The sequence below is a fragment of the Schistocerca cancellata genome, chromosome 1 (genome assembly GCF_023864275.1).
Source record: "Schistocerca cancellata isolate TAMUIC-IGC-003103 chromosome 1, iqSchCanc2.1, whole genome shotgun sequence".
Lineage (NCBI taxonomy): Eukaryota > Metazoa > Arthropoda > Insecta > Orthoptera > Acrididae > Schistocerca > Schistocerca cancellata.
In genome coordinates, this window is record NC_064626.1 from 1,174,002,125 (window position 1) to 1,174,021,818 (window position 19,694).

At 39.8% G+C, this 19,694-nt stretch overlaps 1 protein-coding gene across 1 annotated transcript in view; it reads right to left on the bottom strand.

Moving 5' to 3' along the window:
• The window catches only part of LOC126140571 (protoheme IX farnesyltransferase, mitochondrial), a 57,789-nt gene that overhangs the window by 7,511 nt on the left and 30,584 nt on the right, over window positions 1-19,694 (bottom strand). Inside the window, exons 5-6 of the mRNA XM_049915237.1 lie at window positions 16,389-16,564; window positions 2,495-2,674 (exon numbers count right to left, since the gene is read on the bottom strand). Of these exons, the coding sequence (XP_049771194.1) occupies window positions 2,495-2,674; window positions 16,389-16,564 (356 nt within the window). The remainder of the gene's footprint in view (window positions 1-2,494; window positions 2,675-16,388; window positions 16,565-19,694) is intronic.

A 19,694-nucleotide genomic window follows, 5' to 3' on the forward strand; every position in this document is an offset into this window, starting at 1 on the left:
CAGTTATCATCTGCTTATCTCTGAACCCACTACTACAGGTCTCTGTCGCCAGAGGGAAGCAGCCCCCCCCCCCCCCCCCCACACAGCACCCGCAGTCCCTTTGTCTTCGCTCACAGTACTGTGCACATCTCTTCTCTATGTAAGAAACTATTTCACGGTGTATACGTGGACAAGGAAAAAAAATTCCCGGATTTCCCGGTTAAAAACACACTTTCTCCCAGGTGAAAATACACTTTTTCTGTGTTAAGTGACAGTATACTCTTCCTTGGCACTGAAAAACTCATTAATCCTTTGAATGTTTATGGTTTTATATACTGACGTAGAATTTCCAGGCGCTTTAGAAAACGAAACTCAGGGGGGAAAAACACATTATGAAAGACCTTTGATGTGCAGCAACATGTACGCTGCATATTTTCGTATTACGAAGGTATAAATTTGAATTCCATCTAACACCGCATGTCACTTTCCGAAGCACTGAAATCACGATTGCGATGCACTTTTGTAAGCCAGTCATAGCTCATGTCACGTTATCTTGCGAGCTGATGACAGCATAGGACAGGTGATGTAGTCAGCCAATAGCAAGATCACTCTTCAGTAGCGTGAACACACAAATAAGAAACGTTAATGGTTTAAATTTATATACATAGAATTCACATATAATATTGGTCTCTAAGATTAATAAGCTGGAAGAGAAGCTAAGCTACCACATATAATGTTGATCTTTTTTGTGCGTGTTAGACTATAAGATACATCACACACACGTCCTAGTAAAGTTTTTAATAAAGACGTAAATGATCTTCTGGGCTCGCATTCTTCTAAATGGTCGTCCTCAAATAGTTGATTTTTAAATGAGAATCAAATGCTTTGTGATTTAATAAATTCATCGTACATTTCGCACAGTTTATCTTGCGTAAAAGGAAATCTGCTTTGAATGTAACGTTTTTCAAAGCACCATTCGCAATATTTTCCCGCGACCTGTTAGAAATAGGTTCGTTTCAGCAGTTGCAAGAGAGCACCAGATAACAGGCGTTACCACGCTTGCGCAGCTAAGATGACTCAGGAAGCCCATATGTTCATATGTGTAAAACGTTAAAAGATCTTACAATATGTCATAAAAGAAAAAAGACAAAAAGGGGATGCTTCAAGAGCGTCGGAATTTCGTCAACCATACAAAAATGCATAATTCAGCTTAAAATGCACATTTGTATGTAAATTTTCTTGGAGTATCAGTACTTTATTATGGCATAATGCCATACGTGCATTTGAAATGCAGTGAACAGTTGAAACTAGCCAACAGTGTGAAATTAAACACTTCGTTTCAAATAAATTGACTGCCTCGGCAAAAAAGATTAATAAAAGCAAACCGGCAAAAATAACTTCATTAATGCTTGACTGTCGTCAGAAAGGTGGGAATAAAATCTGAAACTAACAACATATTTTAGCCTTCCGTAATTATGCGCATGTATTTTAATTCATTTGATTGCTTCCGGCCACAAAAATCCGTTTTGTTATCATTAAACGTGAGAACAATAAATGAAGAGGAAACAACAAAAAGAGGAAACAACAAAATTACTGAACGTAAACACAGGTCACGTGGAGACGACCCACCTCCCCACCACAACTCAGACCGCTCTGTGCATCAGCCCCAGATTTACTTTATTTCCGAACCAGGGCAAAATTAAGTAGTGGTGCCCAGCCATACTTCTGTAACCAGAAGTGGGAGAAGGTACTACTCATACGCGACTCAGCTGCGCATGCACCAGAGCCCGCCCGCAACTGCTCAAACGAATCTAATTTAAACAGTTGTCACGTCACGCTCATTGGAGGAAATTTGTTGTTATAAAGCATTGCATAATCTTCCTAAAGCCTTTGACACACTGCTGTTGGCAGACGCTTGTATGAGCATTGTTTTGTTGTTGTATATGGCGCATTTCCTTTGCAACTTGAGTTTAATTTTTTTTTTCTCTCATTCATGTTTTGTTACTACAGTATTATTCTGCTCTAGCTGGGTACAGTAATATCCTTTGTTAGAGTGTTGGTTCTTACCAGTCAAAATCACCAAAATTTAACTGAAAATTAAAACGATGAAAAATTCCCAGAATTCTAGACAATTCCCAGGTTTTCCCCAGTTTTCTCCCGGATGAAAAAATTCCCGGGTTGTTCCCGGATCTCCCGGTTCTCCTGGGTTGTATACACCCTGTATTTACTGTTGTACTCAATTATACTTGTGGTTTGTTCTTTGGAATGTGCACTGCACTTGTGACACTGCACAGAACTTGGACTGTAAAATATAATGACTGACTAACGTATTGTACTATTTTTATGTTGCAAGTCAAAACACTTACCTATTCATGCATCGTGACTACTGCTGCCACTACCCATCCACTTCTGCTATCGTCCACCCCTACTACCAACAACAAAAGCTGATGCCAACTAGATATTTTTCTTGTCTCTGCAGTGCAATGCAACTGTCAAATGCAATCCTTATACTTACCAGGATCAGTTACCGACATCATTCGATAACCAGCACGAGAGTAGTCTGGCCGCAGGTTCCATGAGAGTGCATTGAAATGTGGGAATTGCCATGCATACAGTATTCCTGCCATTATCCAAGCACCTGCTCCTAGGCTGTCCATGCAGCTAGCCCATCCCATGAGTGGCGGTATAGCGCCAACTGCGAAAGAGAGTTACAACTATTTTAATGCCCTGAAATTTGTGAAGAACAGAGCTGGCAGCCTGTATTCCATTAAACTTCCCCTCCTGGTGCCAGTCAACATATGTAGTGAACTTAGCACATCAGAGAAACATGATTATGAATGAATAATCATCTGTAAATAACATTATGCGATAAACTCTAGGCATAGTGATTATTTCATGCATTTTGAGCCAAAAATAATTTTCTTGTTATAAAAAATGACAACGTACATCATATAGTTGTAAGTATTAGTTTAAGAAATTAATGCGCTTAATGAGTACATTACTCATACACAGAAAAACTGATAGATTTTTTTCTGAAAACTTTTTATAGCTTTTGCTAAGTTTGGAGGCAAAGTCAAAGATTATCAGTAGCTCGAAATACATGCAACTGTACAATGAAAGCTTACATCCTTATTCAGTATTTAACAAGTAACAAGTACGTTACTGAGTTTTGGAAATAATCACCAATGATCTAATTTAATGTTTATTTATTATTAGTTTTACCAGTGTCATCACAAACTGATTTGACTTAGGTGGGCCTTTCAAGTTTCTTTTAGACTCTGGCGAGAATTTACCGTGAATCATCTGACCAACAGTGATCACTTTCACTGCCTGAGTCTACTTCACTTTGTCGTTGTTGTGGTTTCGGCCTGAAGACTGGTTTGATACAGCTGTCCATGCTACTCTATTCTATGTAAGCCTCTTCATCTCCGAGTAACTACTGCAACCTACATCCTTCTGGATCAGCTTGCTGTCTTCATCTCTTGGTCTCGCTCTACGATTCTTTATGACGGGTTGCTTGTGCCCGCCAAAGAGAAGCGGATGTCCCAGTGGGAGTGCAGTGAATGGGGAGCGTGTACGAAAGACATTCATACAGTAAGGAGTCCAAAGAAATCTGTGCGTTGTGCATCCCGTGAACTCGAAATGGCTCCAATGACAGTGTGGAAAGTCCTGCGACAGAAGCTGTCTATGAAACCATTCAAATTGGAGCTAGTGCAGAAGCTCAATTACGGCGACAGAGACAAGTATTTTGAGTTTCGTTCACAGTTGCAACAACTGAATAAGAATGGTTATGATATAGTTGATCACTTAATTTTTAGTGATGAAGCCACTTTTCACACTAATGGGAAACTGAATAGGCATAATCATCGAAACTGGGGTACAAAGCATCCACATGAATGCAATGAATTTGAGTGTGATTCCCCAAAGGTAAATGTTTTTAGCACCTTATAATGTCGAAAACTGTACGAGCCATTCTTCTTTGCGAGAGCACTGTAACTGGATATTCCTAATTGGACATGTTGCAAGCAACGGCTGATGCCTTAAATGCAATCGGACTCTCCGTTCATCTTTCAGCAGGACGGGGCTCCACCCCAGTTTCATCGTGAAGTTCATGGGTACCTGAACACGGAGCTGCCACGTCGATGGATCGTCCGTGCTACAGAAGAGGACAGCTGTTTCCTGAAATGGTCTTCACAATCACCAGATCTCATTCCGTGTGACTCTTTTCTGTGGAGACACATTAAAGATTTGGTGTATGTACCATCTCTACCATGTGGTGTAGCAGAGCTCCGGGAGAGAATATGGGAAGCGACTGCCAAAGTCGACGGTGCCATGCTGGGACAGGTATGGCAAGAATTCAATTACTGTATTGACGTCTGCCGGGCCACTCACTCATGGTTTGCATATCGAATGTTTGTAAAAAAACCTTTCAGAGTTTCTCTTCAAAATGCTATATGTATGACATCTGTACAGTGTTTAGTTCTTGTGCAATAAATAATTGAAAGTGTTCCCAGACGGAATATGTTGGAAATGTTCTGATTTCTCCACTTGGAGCTCCATTTTCTGGCATCCACAGCTCCACTTACAAACAAATAAAAACTAACAATCAAGAAATATGCCCACAGAAATCAGTATAAAATGCTATGAACTTGTGCACCAACCTAATAACTGCTGTCTGGTTTCCATGCAGGTTGCAAATAGCCTTTCACTCCTTGTATTTTACCCTTGCTACCTTCAGAGTGAATATTCCAGTCAACATTATCAGAAGCTTCCTCCAAGTCTATAAACACTATAAATATAGGTTTGCCTTTCCTTAACCTATCTACTAAGAAAAGTTGTAGGGTCAGTACTGCTCAAATGTTCCTACATTTCTCTGGAATCCAAAGTGATCTTCCCCCCAGGTCAGCTTCAACCAGTTTTTCTATTGGTCTGTAAAGAATTTGTGTTAGTATTTTGTAACCATGACTGTTAGGCAATATTCACACATGGTAGCACCTGCTTTCTTTGGGATTGGAACTATTACATTCTTCTTGAAGCCTGAAGGTATTTTTCCTGCCTCATACATCTCACCCACCAGACAGAATAGTTTTGTCATGGCTAGAGCTCCCAAGGCTATCAGCAGGTCTGACTGAATGTCTTCTACTCCTGGGCGTTGTTTCGGCTTGTCTTTCAGAGCTCTGTCAAATTCTTCTTGCATTATCATATCACCCATCTCATCTTCATCACCGTCCTCTTCTCTTTCTATAAATTGCCTTCAAATTCATCTCCTTTGTACAGATTCTTTATATAGTCCTTCCACCTTTCCCTTCTATGTATAGTATTGGTTTCCCATCTGATCTATTGATGTTCATTCAGCTGTTTCTCTTTTCTCCAGGCCTGTAGGCATCTAAATCCTTACATTTGTCCTCTAGCCATTCCTGCTTAACCGCTTTGCACTTCCCGTCAATCTCATTTTTAGGTGTTTGTGTTTTCTTTTGCCTGCTTCATTTTTATATTTTCTCCTTTCATCAATTAAATCCAACATATCCTGTGATACCCAAGGATTTCTACTAGGTCTTGTCTTTCTATATATTTGATCCTCTGCAACCTTCTCTATTCCACCTCTCAAAGCTACCCATTCATCAGCTACAGTATTCCTTTTCCTCTATTCTAGTCAATTATTGTTTCATGTTTCCTCTGAAACTCCCAATAATCTCTGGTTGGTTCCAGATCCCATTTACTCAGTTTTAATCTAAAGTTCATAAACAATAAGTTGTGGTCAGTGTTCACACTTGTCCCTGGAAACCCATTTAGTGATGACTAAATTATCCACTGGGCAAAATTCTACAAGGTGTCTGCCTCTTTCATTCCTTCCACCAGTCCTTATTCACCTACTATTTTTCCTTCTCTTCCTTTTCCTACTACTGCATTCACTTTATGAAACACCAAATCCAGTAACAGTATCTTCAAAAGCAAATCTATTTTCAAATACACTAAAGTATAACATCACTTACGTTCCCAGAATTAACATTTTCTCTTGTTACAATGTTATTTTTATCAGGCCATCAAATTTCTTGTGTTCATAATGTTAATTTACACCTGCACTTTTATTAATGTATCCGTAAATTTCCTGTGATTAACATTTAATGAAATGAAATTCATGAAAAAAAAAGTACTTGTATCCCAATTCTCTGCATCTGCATTTGTATTAATAACGACAAATTGGAATAATTTGTGGTGATAGTGCTTTGGCTCTAGCCGCTGCCAACCTAACAATATTGTGATACCTCCGCCAGGGGCTACTTTCACAACTTCCACAACCTGCAGCCCAGGACAAGGATAAAGTTGGACCCCATTCAGCAGCTGGGAGACATGCAGATATGAGGCCTTTCTGGAGTCATGCAGGTAGTAGGTTGGTGAATGTCCTTACCTTGCTTAAGAAAGGACACCATGCGAAGAGTTTGGCAGACAATGATAAGGGTGCAGGTAACTGTGGACCCCTGATGGCACCAAAACAGAGCAAAGAGAGAGAAGTAACAGGAATACCCACTTGGAGGCAAGCGGAATTTTTGCCTAAAAGCAGCCATTTTCACCTGCTTTAAAATGCAGATTCTTAGACGAAGCACAAACATGAGAGTATCCAGGCCTCATGCAGAGATAGCTATTATGAAGTCGAAGTGTTATGTGGCTGCTTTCACAACAACTTAAAAATGCAGAAAAACTCCGCAACAGTGTGCGACCAGTGCCAGGAGCGGCCTTGACAGTGACAATGCGTGAAAGGCACCAGTTTCTAAGTCACACACGAACCCATGCAAGACAGAAAAGGCCCACCCTGCACTGGGAGGTGTGCACAGTCAGTTATCAGATGGCACTGTAAATTTTGTTTGCCAATGACAATGCCGAGAGCAGGAAAAATTCATGTAGTCGGTGAGCTTAACAGAGTAATTAGAAGGACAGAGGGGTCAGTGAGACAACATGGAAGCAAGAGGACATGAATGCTCTTCCATCCATCACCTACTTACAAGGTGAGAGCCTGGGACTGGTCTCACCGATTTGGCAGAAACTGTGTGAGTTGGTTGGTTGGCTGATTTGGGGGAAGGGACCAAACAGGAGGTCATCGGTCCCATCGGATTATGGAAGAATGGGAAAGGAAGTCTCCTGTGCCCTTTCAAAGGAACCGTCCCAGCAATTACCTGATGAAATTTAGGAAAATCACAGAAAACCTAAATTGGGATGACCAGATGAGGGTTTTGAATCGCCGTCCTCCCAAATGCGAGTCCAGTGCATTAACCACTGCACCACCTTGCTCAGTAACTGTGCGAGGAGAAGCAAGTATATGACCCTTTGAAGTTCCTAAAATATATCATCTGAGTGTGCTGCAGTAAAAGAGAAAATGCTCTCAAAAAAAGTTTTTTGATTACACTATGAGCTATGTTTGAATAGCAACTGCGCAGTTAGTGGTGTGGCATAATCAGTGTATGTATGGAATGATAATTTGCAAGCTCGAGTTTGATTACTGCTGTTACCTAATTTTTATTTTTTATAAAAAAAAATTTTCAGCAGTGATCTTCATTATGCTTATTCAATTTATAAAGAAAGAAACAATCTTCCCCATCTATGGATCCTTTAGCAATAGCTTCAGGTTAAGCAACTGCAGAGCAGGTTATTGAAATTATGACTGGTAATTTCATAGTAAATGTTATTTATTATACACTGAACTTGATGAAAAAAACTTTTATGAAGAGGTGTGTGGCTTTTCTTATTCTCTTCTCATTTTCTCTTTCCCTCCGTATCCACAAACAATTTTCCTGTATGCAGTACTATTTATTTGTAACAGGTTCCTTCTTCAAGCACAGAGGTGAATGATGATGACTACGATCCAGACAAATATTCTTTTTGTACTTTATTGCTGATGGCTGATAACAAGAAAGTGATCAATTTTGCTGATGCTATGGAAGCTCCCATCACTAAAAACAAGATTCACAATTGGGGGGGGGGGAGGGGGGGATTATCTTTAGATTTGGAGGAAAGAAACAGAACAAAGTGGCACAAGAAATGGCAAGATATCAGTCATCAACTGAAATATGTCAAAGATTTCAGGATGCATGAGTCTGTTATGAATAAGAGATGATGAGAACATTGCAACAATGAGCAGTGGCAGTCGCATTCACATATTTAGCAAAAGCAGTTACATTCCCATGTTTGTCAGAATAAATCAGTTTATTACTAGTGATACCCGGGTAAAAACCTCTAAACATAAGCATTCAACACAACAGCATAAAATCACCAAATTCGTCAGCTAAAACAATGTTGCAAATTTGAAATACACAGTGAAAGCTGCAGAGGAGTTTTATATACAGACAAGACATATAACTTCAGCCTTGATTATGTTTTTTACACTGATTATACTGGATGCCAGTATGAATCAACATGTAACATGAACCAGATTATAAGAGTGCGAAGACCATTTTTGTGAAAAAACTCAATCTTTCCAAAACCACTCACTCTTGCACAGTGCAGTATAGTTTAACTGCTTTAGGGAATCTATTGCCCGTCATATTTTTATGTACAGAAGAACCTGGCAGTAAGTTTGATCCTTGCGTTGCTGGTACCGTGAAGAAAATATAAGACGAATACAAGTATGTTGCCGTTATTTGCTTCACATCAGGAAAACTAACAAAAGTGACAGTTTTCTTCCATGCTTAGTGTTTAGTGACAAGGCAACATTCCATTTAAATGGGAAGGTGAATCGCCATGATGTCAGAATATGGGGTACGGAACAACCACATGAAGCTGTACAACATGAGAGGGACTCTCCAAAATTTAACCCGTTTGGTGCAGTTTCATGGGAAAAGGTGTATGGTCCATTTTTCTAGGCCAAGAACACTGTTACAGGAAACACATATCTTGATAAGCTCGAGAACTTTATTTTCCCACAGTTGGAGACTGATTTGAACAACTTCATTTACCAACAGGATGGGGCACTGCCACACTGGCATCTGGAAGTGTGGGGATTTTTAAATCAAAGGGTTACTGATTGATGGATTGGTCGCAATAGACCAAATGATTCAGCCTTACATTACTGGCCTCCAAGGTCACTGGACCTGACTGTAAGTGATTATTTTTTGTGGGGGTTTAGGGCAAAAGACTGTTTATGTGCAGCTGTTACCTACAACAACATCCATAACAGCACCTTGTAACTCAAGACAAGCTCACTGCAGTGTGGGAACAATTTGAATACCATATTGACATATTCCGTGCATCTCAAGTGGGCACATTGAAAACCTGTGAAAAGGTATGAAAAAAACTTTTTGAGTTTCCTGTTCATCAAAATACAAAATTCATTGTATATGTTTATTAGCTTCAGAAATATAGACGTGTGAAAATGGATAATTTTTTCTAATACATCCTTATAATTAAAAGATTAAAAAAGTGCCCCCAATTTGTTACAACAATAGTGAGAACCACCAAGAGAAGATGCAATTAAAATACATTTGATCGAGCAGCATTAATTCAGTGCTCGTGTTTTCACTCAGATTCAATAGGCTTGGTAAGCAACGAAATTGACAGCGGGACGACCTTCCTTTAAAAATGTGAATGAAGTATACTTTCCACTGAAGTATATTTTGGATAAATGTTCTTGCTCAAAAAATACATTTATAAAATTTGCTTGGTGTAAACAATACTTTTTTTTATCATTTCTTTGAAGATTATCACCCAAAAAAGTATTTTAACTTCCTGTAAAAAGAGGAAGATATCTCGTTGCTAGAATCATTGAAAGTGTTACTTTCATTCGCAATTTTATCCATTATGAAAATTAACTGTTTAATTATATTCATTATTTTAAGTAAAGTATATATTAATTTTATGTACATAAACTGAAGTCTTAAACCATACTTATATTTTATAATTAATAGTTTAACATTGTGATTAAGAAAAAAAAACAATTGGGTGGCAGTGGCAATCAAACTCATGCTGCCAAATTATCACTCCACCAGCTTACCGACTGTGCTATGCCACTAACAGTGCAACTGTTCTTCAAACATCATTCACAACATAATCAAGTAATTTTTAATAGAATTTTCTATTCTCCTATAGCCCATTCAGATGAAATATTTTTTGAATTTCGAAGTGTTGTATACTTGCTTCTACTAACACAGTTCGAGCCAAAATTGGTGAGAACCATCCGCGCCCTAACCTAACGTTCATCGTTACTTTGTAACTCAGTCTTTCCTTGTTCCATGTTAAATGGATGGATGTTACAATCCAGTGCTTGGGAATGAAGCACTCAACATTGCAATTTCCTTGCCTAACATCTAGCTTCTGACAGCAATAATGCTGCTTCAGCCACAAAACGCACTGTGGCCTGTCAACTTGGAGAGCAGTCCAGGCCCTTGCTGCACAGCCACGGAATACAGGAGGGCATCCGAGGCGATGCACCGTACCTAACCTAACCAATACATGCTGCCATCATCTCGATGCAACAAAATGCATACAAAACATTGCGAGATGCTTCATCCCCCTTTCCTTCCCCTTATTAACAATGTCTTGTCCGCTACCAGTCAAATAAGCCCTGAGATTTGTAATTTATTTTGTATGTGCAAAAGGTATTGTAACAAATGCAAACATTTCATGTTTTAATACTCTAATTAATCCATTCCATTTGTACATCAATCCTTAATTCTTGTAATCATGTCAATTATTGGCTGCCAATGTGGGTCATTTCATGCAAGAGATTAAAGAATTCTCAATTCACTACAACATGTATTAATCATTTAAACCAATACAACCCCCAACATGGTGGCTGACGGGAATAACCATTTTGATACAGGTTAGAAGATGTTGAATGACTTTGGACTGACAGTCTCTTGTTTACAGTTGTTACCGACCTTAGCTATCAATACTGTATGCTAGTACACTGACATTATTGTAGCAATATCACTTCTGCGTTAATTTTGGCTTATGATTATGATCATATACAAGTTGACATCCACTTCACAGTAGTTGCAATTAATAATACAGTTTCATAATCAAACAATGGAAACTCCAGGTTGGAATGGCAACAATGTTAGGAAAAGAATAGATTGCTGCTTACCATAAAGATGAGACACTGAGTTGCTGACAAGCACAATGGAAGGACCATTACACATTCAGCTTTTGACCGAAGCTTCTTCAGAAAAGAAAAGAAAACACACACACACACACACACACACACACACACACACACACACACACACACACACACACATTCAGACGAGCAAGCACACCTTACACACACATGACCACCATCTTGGTTGGGAGCTCAGAACGGTATACGAGGTGCGGCTAGAAAAAAACCGGACTGATGCTGGAAAAAACATTTATTTACAATTATTTACAATTTCATGTTATCTCCTTCAATGTACTCTCCTCCTCCGTCTCTACACCGCTCCATACGAATTTTCCAGTGTTCATAGCAATGCTGCAGATCATTTTCGGTAAGTCCATACATTACTTCCGTCGCTTTTTCTTTTACTGCTTCAACAGTCTCAAATCTAGTTCCTTTCAAAGCTGACTTGACTTTAGGGAAAAGAAAAAAGTCACAGGGGGCCAAATCAGGTGAGTAGGGTGGATGATCTAAGATGGGAATGTTGTGTTTTGCCAAAAACGTCTTCACCGACAACGCACTGTGAGCTGGGGCATTGTCTTGGTGAAGGATCCATGACTTTTTTCTCCACAAATCGTTCCGTTTTCTCCGTACTCGCTCACGTAGGGTAGCCAGGACGCTATGGTAGTAATGCTGATTCACTGTTTGTCCCTCTGGTACCCAATCAATGTGCACAATCCCTTTGATGTAAAAAAAACAATCATCATTGCCTTGAACTTCGATTTTGACATTCGTGCTTTTTTTGTCGTGGAGAACCAGGAGTTTTCCAATGCATCGATTGGCGTTTAGTTTCGGGATCGTAAGTAAAAAACCACAATTTATCGCAAGTAATAACATTTTGTAAGAAGGTGGGATCACTTTCAATGTTTTCCAGGATGTCAGAAGAAATCATTCTTTGGCGTTCCTTCTGTTCAATTGTGAGACACTTTGGAACCATTTTTGAACACACTTTGTTCATGTTGAAACTTTCATGAAGAATCTGCCTAACACTTTCCTTGTCAACTCCTGTTAACTCAGACACTGCTCTGATTGTTAAACGGCGATCTTGTCGAACAAGTTTACCGATTTTTTTAATGTTTGCATCAGTTTTTGCTGACAATGGTCTGCCAGTGCGAGTGTCATCACTGGTGTCTTCGCGGCCATCTTTAAATCGTTTAAACCACTCAAACACTTGTGTTCGCGATAAACAATCATCGCCGTACACTTGTTGTAACATTACAAACATTTCACTTGCAGGTTTTCCTAGTTTGAAACAAAATTTGATGTTAACACGCTGTTCTTTCTGTACACTCAACATTTTCCGACGCACAGACAAAACGTCAACTACTTAAAACAGACGCCACGGGCAGACTGAGTGCAGGAGGCAGATGAAACTCGAGCAGTAGGCGGAGCGAGAGTCACGTGACAGGCCACGCGACTTTCAGCCTTATTGCATTCGTTTTATTGTTTTACCAGTACTAGTCCGGTTTTTTTCTAGCCACACCTTGTATAGTTTCATTTATAGTACACAGATGCATTGAACAATGTTATCCTATAGCTAACATTAACTAGGTTGGCTATGCTGAGAAAATTTTGATGTCGAGTGAGGCCGTTCAGTTTCAAACGCTGCTACTCCTGTCAACCACCGTGCAGAGGATCTTACTTGTGTGCAGCTTTGCTCACTGCTATTAGGTTTGTGATCAAAGTGTTGTGTTGTAAGCTGTTCGTTTTAAGCAGACATACAGTACTTCTCTGTCGCAGTTTTAAGAAGGAGAGTAACACAAATGGAGGTTGGAAGATTTTTTTAATGGAAGAGAAAGTAAATATTCTTAAATGGTGGAGCTCATCGCAGGAAACGAGCTGCACTTTCACAGAGTTTAGGTATACCTGTATTCACACTGGATACCATCATGAAAAACAAAGACTATTTTGTAAAGTGCAAACAAAAGTGGACCAAATAAGAAAAGAAAACCGAAAATATGTGAGGTGAAAGAAATTATGAAGAACTGCTTTCAGGCAGCATGTGGTCCAACACACCAGCGAACATGAGACAGAACTGAAAGTAGCCAATATTCTAGGAACTGAGGATTTCCCCACATCTAATACGGGGATCGACAAATTTAAGAATATGTAGGGAAGGAAACCAGTGTGAACACAAAAACTGTTAGTGAGTGGCAGACTGTTAAGTTAAAAGTATTACATAGCACTATGAACTGTAGGGCGTCTTCAATATCAACAAAACATGTATCTACTTCAACTTTCTTCCAAATAAAACAGTTGCCTTCGAAGGCCAAAACTGACATGGAGGGAAACATATTAAAGCTCATCTCCTAGCAATGTTAAAACGATGGCGCTGAAAATCTGAAGCACTTTGTGACTGACAAATTAAGTAAACCACATTGTCTTAAAAATGTCAAAACTTTGCACACAAACTACAGAATCAATTATAAAGCATGAATGACCTCAGAACTCTTTGAAAATCAGTTGTGTAGTCTGGACTAAAAGACTGTAACACAGAAGAAAACAGCTTCTATTTGTTGACTGTTGGTCCGCACACCCAAAAAGTGTAAATACACAAAAGGTGGAGTTAGAGTTTTTGCAACTGAACTACTCCATAAAGTTGCAGCCCTTGAATTTGGACATTATCCATGGTTTTAAAACATGCTATGTAAGATCCATTGTGCAGAAGGCATCAACTTCAATGGAAGCAGGGGATAATCCTGCCTCCTTTGAAGTGTCAATGCTAGATGCTCTGCATTACATACCAGCAGAATGGAAGGATGTTAAGGAGTCCATGATCTCCACCTACTTACAGCAAGCTCCTTTTTTTTTATTTTAAAAAACAGACAAACCATATTTGTGTAGTGATGATGACTGTGAAAGTCTCACCATTACATTATGGGGAAAGCTGCTGTTGGGGCATCCAGTGCTAGATTTCCTCCATGCTGGTGACACTGTAGTGACTGTTGAAAATGTGTCAGTTGAAGATTTGGTCACTTCTCGTATGCAAGAAACAAGTGGAAACATGGGAAGTGACTACTAGTGATAGTGATGATGACAGCGGAGTGCCTTGTACTGCTGATGTACAGGGTGTTTCAAAAATGACCAGTATATTTGAAACGGCAATAAAAACTAAACGAGCAGCGATAGAAATACACCATTTGTTGCAATATGCTTGGGACAACAGTACATTTTCAGGCAGACAAACTTTCGAAATTACAGTAGTTACAATTTTCAACAACAGATGGCGCTGCGGTCTGGGAAACTCTATAGTACGATATTTTCCACATATCCACCATGCGTAGCAATAATATGGCGTAGTCTCTGAATGAAATTACCCGAAACCTTTGACAACGTGTCTGGCGAAATGGCTTCACATGCAGATGAGATGTACTGCTTCAGCTGTTCAATTGTTTCTGGATTCTGGCGGTACACCTGGTCTTTCAAGTGTCCCCACAGAAAGAAGTCACAGGGGTTCATGTCTGGCGAATAGGGAGGCCAATCCACGCCGCCTCCTGTATGTTTCGGATAGCCCAAAGCAATCACACGATCATCGAAATATTCATTCAGGAAATTAAAGACATCGGCCATGCGATGTGGCCGGGCACCATCTCGCATAAACCACGAGGTGTTCGCAGTGTCGTCTAAGGCAGTTTGTACCGCCACAAATTCACGAAGAATGTCCAGATAGCGTGATGCAGTAATCGTTTCGGATCTGAAAAATGGGCCAATGATTCCTTTGGAAGAAATGGCGGCCCAGACCAGTACTTTTTGAGAATGCAGGGACGATGGGACTGCAACATGGGGCTTTTCGGTTCCCCATATGCGCCAGTTCTGTTTATTGACGAAGCCGTCCAGGTAAAAATAAGCTTCGTCAGTAAACCAAATGCTGCCCACATGCATATCGCCATCATCAATCCTGTGCACTATATCGTTAGCGAATGTCTCTCGTGCAGCAATGGTAGCGGCGCTGAGGGGTTGCCGCGTTTGAATTTTGTATGGATAGAGGTGTAAACTCTGGCACATGAGACGATACGTGGACGTTGGCGTCATTTGGACCGCAGCTGCAACACGGCGAACGGAAACCCGAGGCCGCTGTTGGATCACCTGCTGCACTAGCTGCGCATTGCCCTCTGTGGTTGCCGTACGTGGTCGCCCTACCTTTCCAGCACGTTCATCAGTCACGTTCCCAGTCCGTTGAAATTTTTCAAACAGATCCTTTATTGTATCGCTTTTCGGTCCTTTGGTTACATTAAACCTCTGTTGAAAACTTCGTCTTGTTGCAACAACACTGTGTTCTAGGCGGTGGAATTCCAACACCAGAAAAATCCTCTGTTCTAAGGAATAAACCATGTTGTCTACAGCACACTTGCACATTGTGAACAGCAAACGCTTACAGCAGAAAGACGACGTACAGAATGGCGCACCCACAGACTGCGTTGTATTCTATATCTTTCACATTACTTGCAGCGCCATCTGTTGTTGAAAATTGTAACTACTGTAATTTCGAAAGTTTGTCCGCCTGAAAATGTACTGTTGTCTCAAGCATATTGCAACAAACGGTGTATTTCTATCGCTGCTCGTTTAGTTTTTATTGCCGTTTCAAATATACCGGTCATTTTTGAAACACCCTGTATATGCACTGTTGAAGACAATAAAGAAATATATTTCTGCAGCAGATGTGGACAGTGAAGCTATCCACTGTACTTATGAAATTGAAAATCATACAGAAAAAATTTACCACAAGCAGTTAAGAACAGAATTCCGAATATTTTGGTGAAAAAAAAACTACAAATGTGTTCATATGTCAAATTTATGTAACACTATCAGTGCCAAATTACTACAATTAATAAAATGGTTTATTAATGTTTATAAATGTGTGTCTGTAAAGTAATATCCCAATTTTTAAATTTTCCCACTTTTTGAATTCCCCTGAGAAGTGTGAAAGGTAGCTAATACTACGTAGCTAAGAATCTACATGTAAGTGCTGACTGATGAGATGATATACACAGCAGGGATGGTCTCTAGTGGTAATAACTAAAACCAGAATGCAGGTAACAAGTGAAGAATACTGCACAGAATGCTTTCTCTCAAAGAAACACTCAACTGTCAACCCAAAATGAATATAAGCGAAGTTTCAATTCTGTGCAGAGTTTTTGTTAGTTGACTGAGTATAAACCGTATTTTAAATGTTAGTTATAATGAGAGAAATAAAGTAACATGATTTTAAGTCAAAAGGTTTATATCTGTCGACATATTTTTCACAACCTCAATTTGAAACAGCTGTAGAGCAGAGAGTACTTACCTACACCTCCAACCCAAGTGTTGAGAATACTGATCCTCTTGAGAGGGGTGTATATCATAGTATAGAGAACAAGATTAGCAGCTCCTAATGAAGCTGTGAGGGCATTTGTTCCCCAGTAGAGTGTCGATAACCCTGTCACAGCACAGACTGCAGCAAACGAAATAGCATGCAAGGGTCTGTAACAGAAAAGGATATTTACTTCCCTAAGAGTGTCCCTACAATGATATCATTAAATGTTTTAGTTTCTACTGAAAGCATTTGTTGGTGATACAATTTGTGACCTGTGACCATTAAGACAGTAGTTATGTATTCCGAAATTGATTAATGAGATGCAACTTTCTCAGACACAACCTGGCAAAAGTATTCAAGTATGCACTATTTCTGCATGCTGTCCATCCCATAAGCGACTGTTCACTATGACAACATTCAGTTACGATCTAACATTGATTATGACACTATTTACAATATGTGATTAAGAGTATCCGGACACCTGGCTGAAAATGACTTACAAGTTCATCGGTAATGCTGGAATTCAATATGGTGTTGGCCCACTCTTAGCCTTGAAGACAGTTTCCACTCACGCATACATTCAATCAAGTGTTGGAATGTCTCTTGGGGAATGGCAGCCCATTCTTCATGGAGGAGAGATATCTATGTCAGTCTGTGAGGCTTGGCACGAAGTCAGTGTTCCAAAACATCCCAAAGGTGTTCTATAGGATTCAGATCAGGACACTGTGCAGGCCAGTACATTACAGAGATGTTATTGTCATGTAACCACTCTGCCACAGGCCGTGCATTATGAACAGGTGCTCGATCATGTTGAAAGATGCAATCGCCATCCCCAAATTGCTCTTCAACAGTGGGAAACAATATGTTTTACATCAATGTAGGCTTGTGCTGTGATAGTGCCTTGCAAAACAACAAGAGGTGCAAGCCCCCTCCACGAAAAACACGACCACATCATAATACTGCTGCCTCCGAATTTTGCTGTTGGCACTACAGATGCCGGCAGGTGATGTTCACTGGGCATTTGCAATACCCACACTCTGCCATTGGATCACCACATTGTGTAACGTGATTTGTCACTCCACACAACATTTTTCCACTGTTCAATCGTCCAATATTTACACTCCTTACACCAAGCAAGGTGTCATTTGGCATTTACTGGCTTGATGTGTGGCTTATGAGCAGCCGCTCAACTGTGAAATCCAAGTTTTCTCACCTCCCGCCTAACTGTCACAGTACTTGCAGTGGATCCTGATGCAGTTTGGAATTCCTGTGTGATGGTCTACCTATTGCACATTACAACCCCCTTCAACTGTCGGCAGTCTCTGTCAGTCAACTGACGAGGTTGGCCTATACGCTTTTGTGCTGTACATGTCCCTTCACGTTTCCACTTCACTATCACATTGGAAACAGTGGATCTAGGGAAGTTTAGAAGTGTGAAAATATTGCATACAGATGTATGACACAAGTGACACGCAATCACCTGACCACGTTCAAAGTCCGTGAATTCCACGGAATGCCCTATTCTGCTCTGTCATGATGTCTAATGACTACTGGGGTCGCTGATATGAAGTACCTGCAGTAGGTGGAGAACAATGCACCTAATATGAAAAACATATGTTTTTGGGGTTGTCCGGATAATTTTGATCACATAGTGTATGTAGTACCATGCATATGAACTCAACACAAAGCTGTCGTTCTGCACTAAAAAGATCCCTGACATGTATCCAGTAATAGAATTCATCTTAAGTAATCCATCACAATTAGCAAGAACACTAAAGTCCACAACCACAATCAAAAATGGCTTTCACTATTCATCACTAAGGCTGTCGTTGCAACCATGAAAATATTTTGTCATTTATCCAATAAGATAAAATATCTATCTGGCACACAGCAAGGATAATTTTAAATATGAACTGAAATTATTTTTTCTGGTAAACTATTTTTATTCAATCTGCTTGTGTGTGACAATGCACAGTACCAAAATATTCCGAAATGCCACATGTGAAATTGCTATTTTGAGAGGGGTCATATCTTGGATTACATTGTTAAACATTACACTCTTCCTCGAGCCCAGGCAAACTGAGCAAATCAGTTGGTTCTTTTACATTTAATGTGCTCCACAGTGGGCCTTTGACAGCTTATAAAAGTGGCATTTGTTCAAGGGTATTCCTGAGAAAACCCTGAGACAATAAGATTTTTGTGAATCTTAAGTACCAGCTGGGGAATGGCCACAACTATAATACCTATTCATGTCAAATCATCAACATTTTAACCATACATTCTTAAAATGACATCCTGGGGGAATCTTAAGCTTTTTGCATTATCATTATTGATTACCAAGATACAGAGGTTCAAAGTGGCTGTACTTATGAGCAAATGTCCAATCTGAGGTGTAAATACAGTTTTAATTCGTTTTGGAAATTTGTGGCAAGTTCTATGGGACCAAAATGCTAAGGTCATCGGTCCCTAGGCTTACACTTAATCTAACTTAAACTAACTTACGCTATGGATAACACACACACCCACGCCCGAAGGAGGACTTAAACCTCTGACAGCGGCAGCCGTGTGAACCGTGGCAAGGTGCCTTAGACCGCATGGCTACCCTGCGTGGCTGTATTTTTAAATGACACAGTGAACACAAAGTACCGTATTTACTTGAATCTAAGACGCACTCGAATCTAAGCCGCACCTGAAAAATGAGACTTGAAATAAAGGAAAAAAAAATTTTCCCCGAAATTTGAGACTCGAAATTAAAGGGGAGAGAAAAGTTTTAGGCTGCACCTCCAAATCGAAACAAAGTTGGTCCATTGTAATATGAGACACAATTTAGGTCGAATGAATGACGATACAGCTACAGTAGTTTGGTTCGAGTCGTAAGCTTAGCAGTTAAGCTTTACCAGGTAGCCATTGCTATGAGTCATTTATCCAATAAGATAAAATATCTATCTGGCACACAGCAAGAATAATTTTAAATATGAACTGAAATTATTTTTTCTGGTAAACTATTTTTATTCAATCTGCTTGTGTGTGACAATGCACAGTACCAAAATATTCCGAAATGCCACATGCATTTATACAGGTACCCTTCCTTTTTCACGTGCTTCGTCTGGTTTGAATTGATTGCTTATTTTTCTTTGATCTGATAAGTGCCGTTCTCTTTGTTATAGGTGTTTACGTCATTCTAAGCTGAAAATGCATTACTGTACTGTGTCCTGCATTGTTTGTCGCATTCTGATAATGAGTGTTTACGGCCTATCGCCGCTCGCGGCATGGCTTGCTTTTGTGTGCGCGCTACCG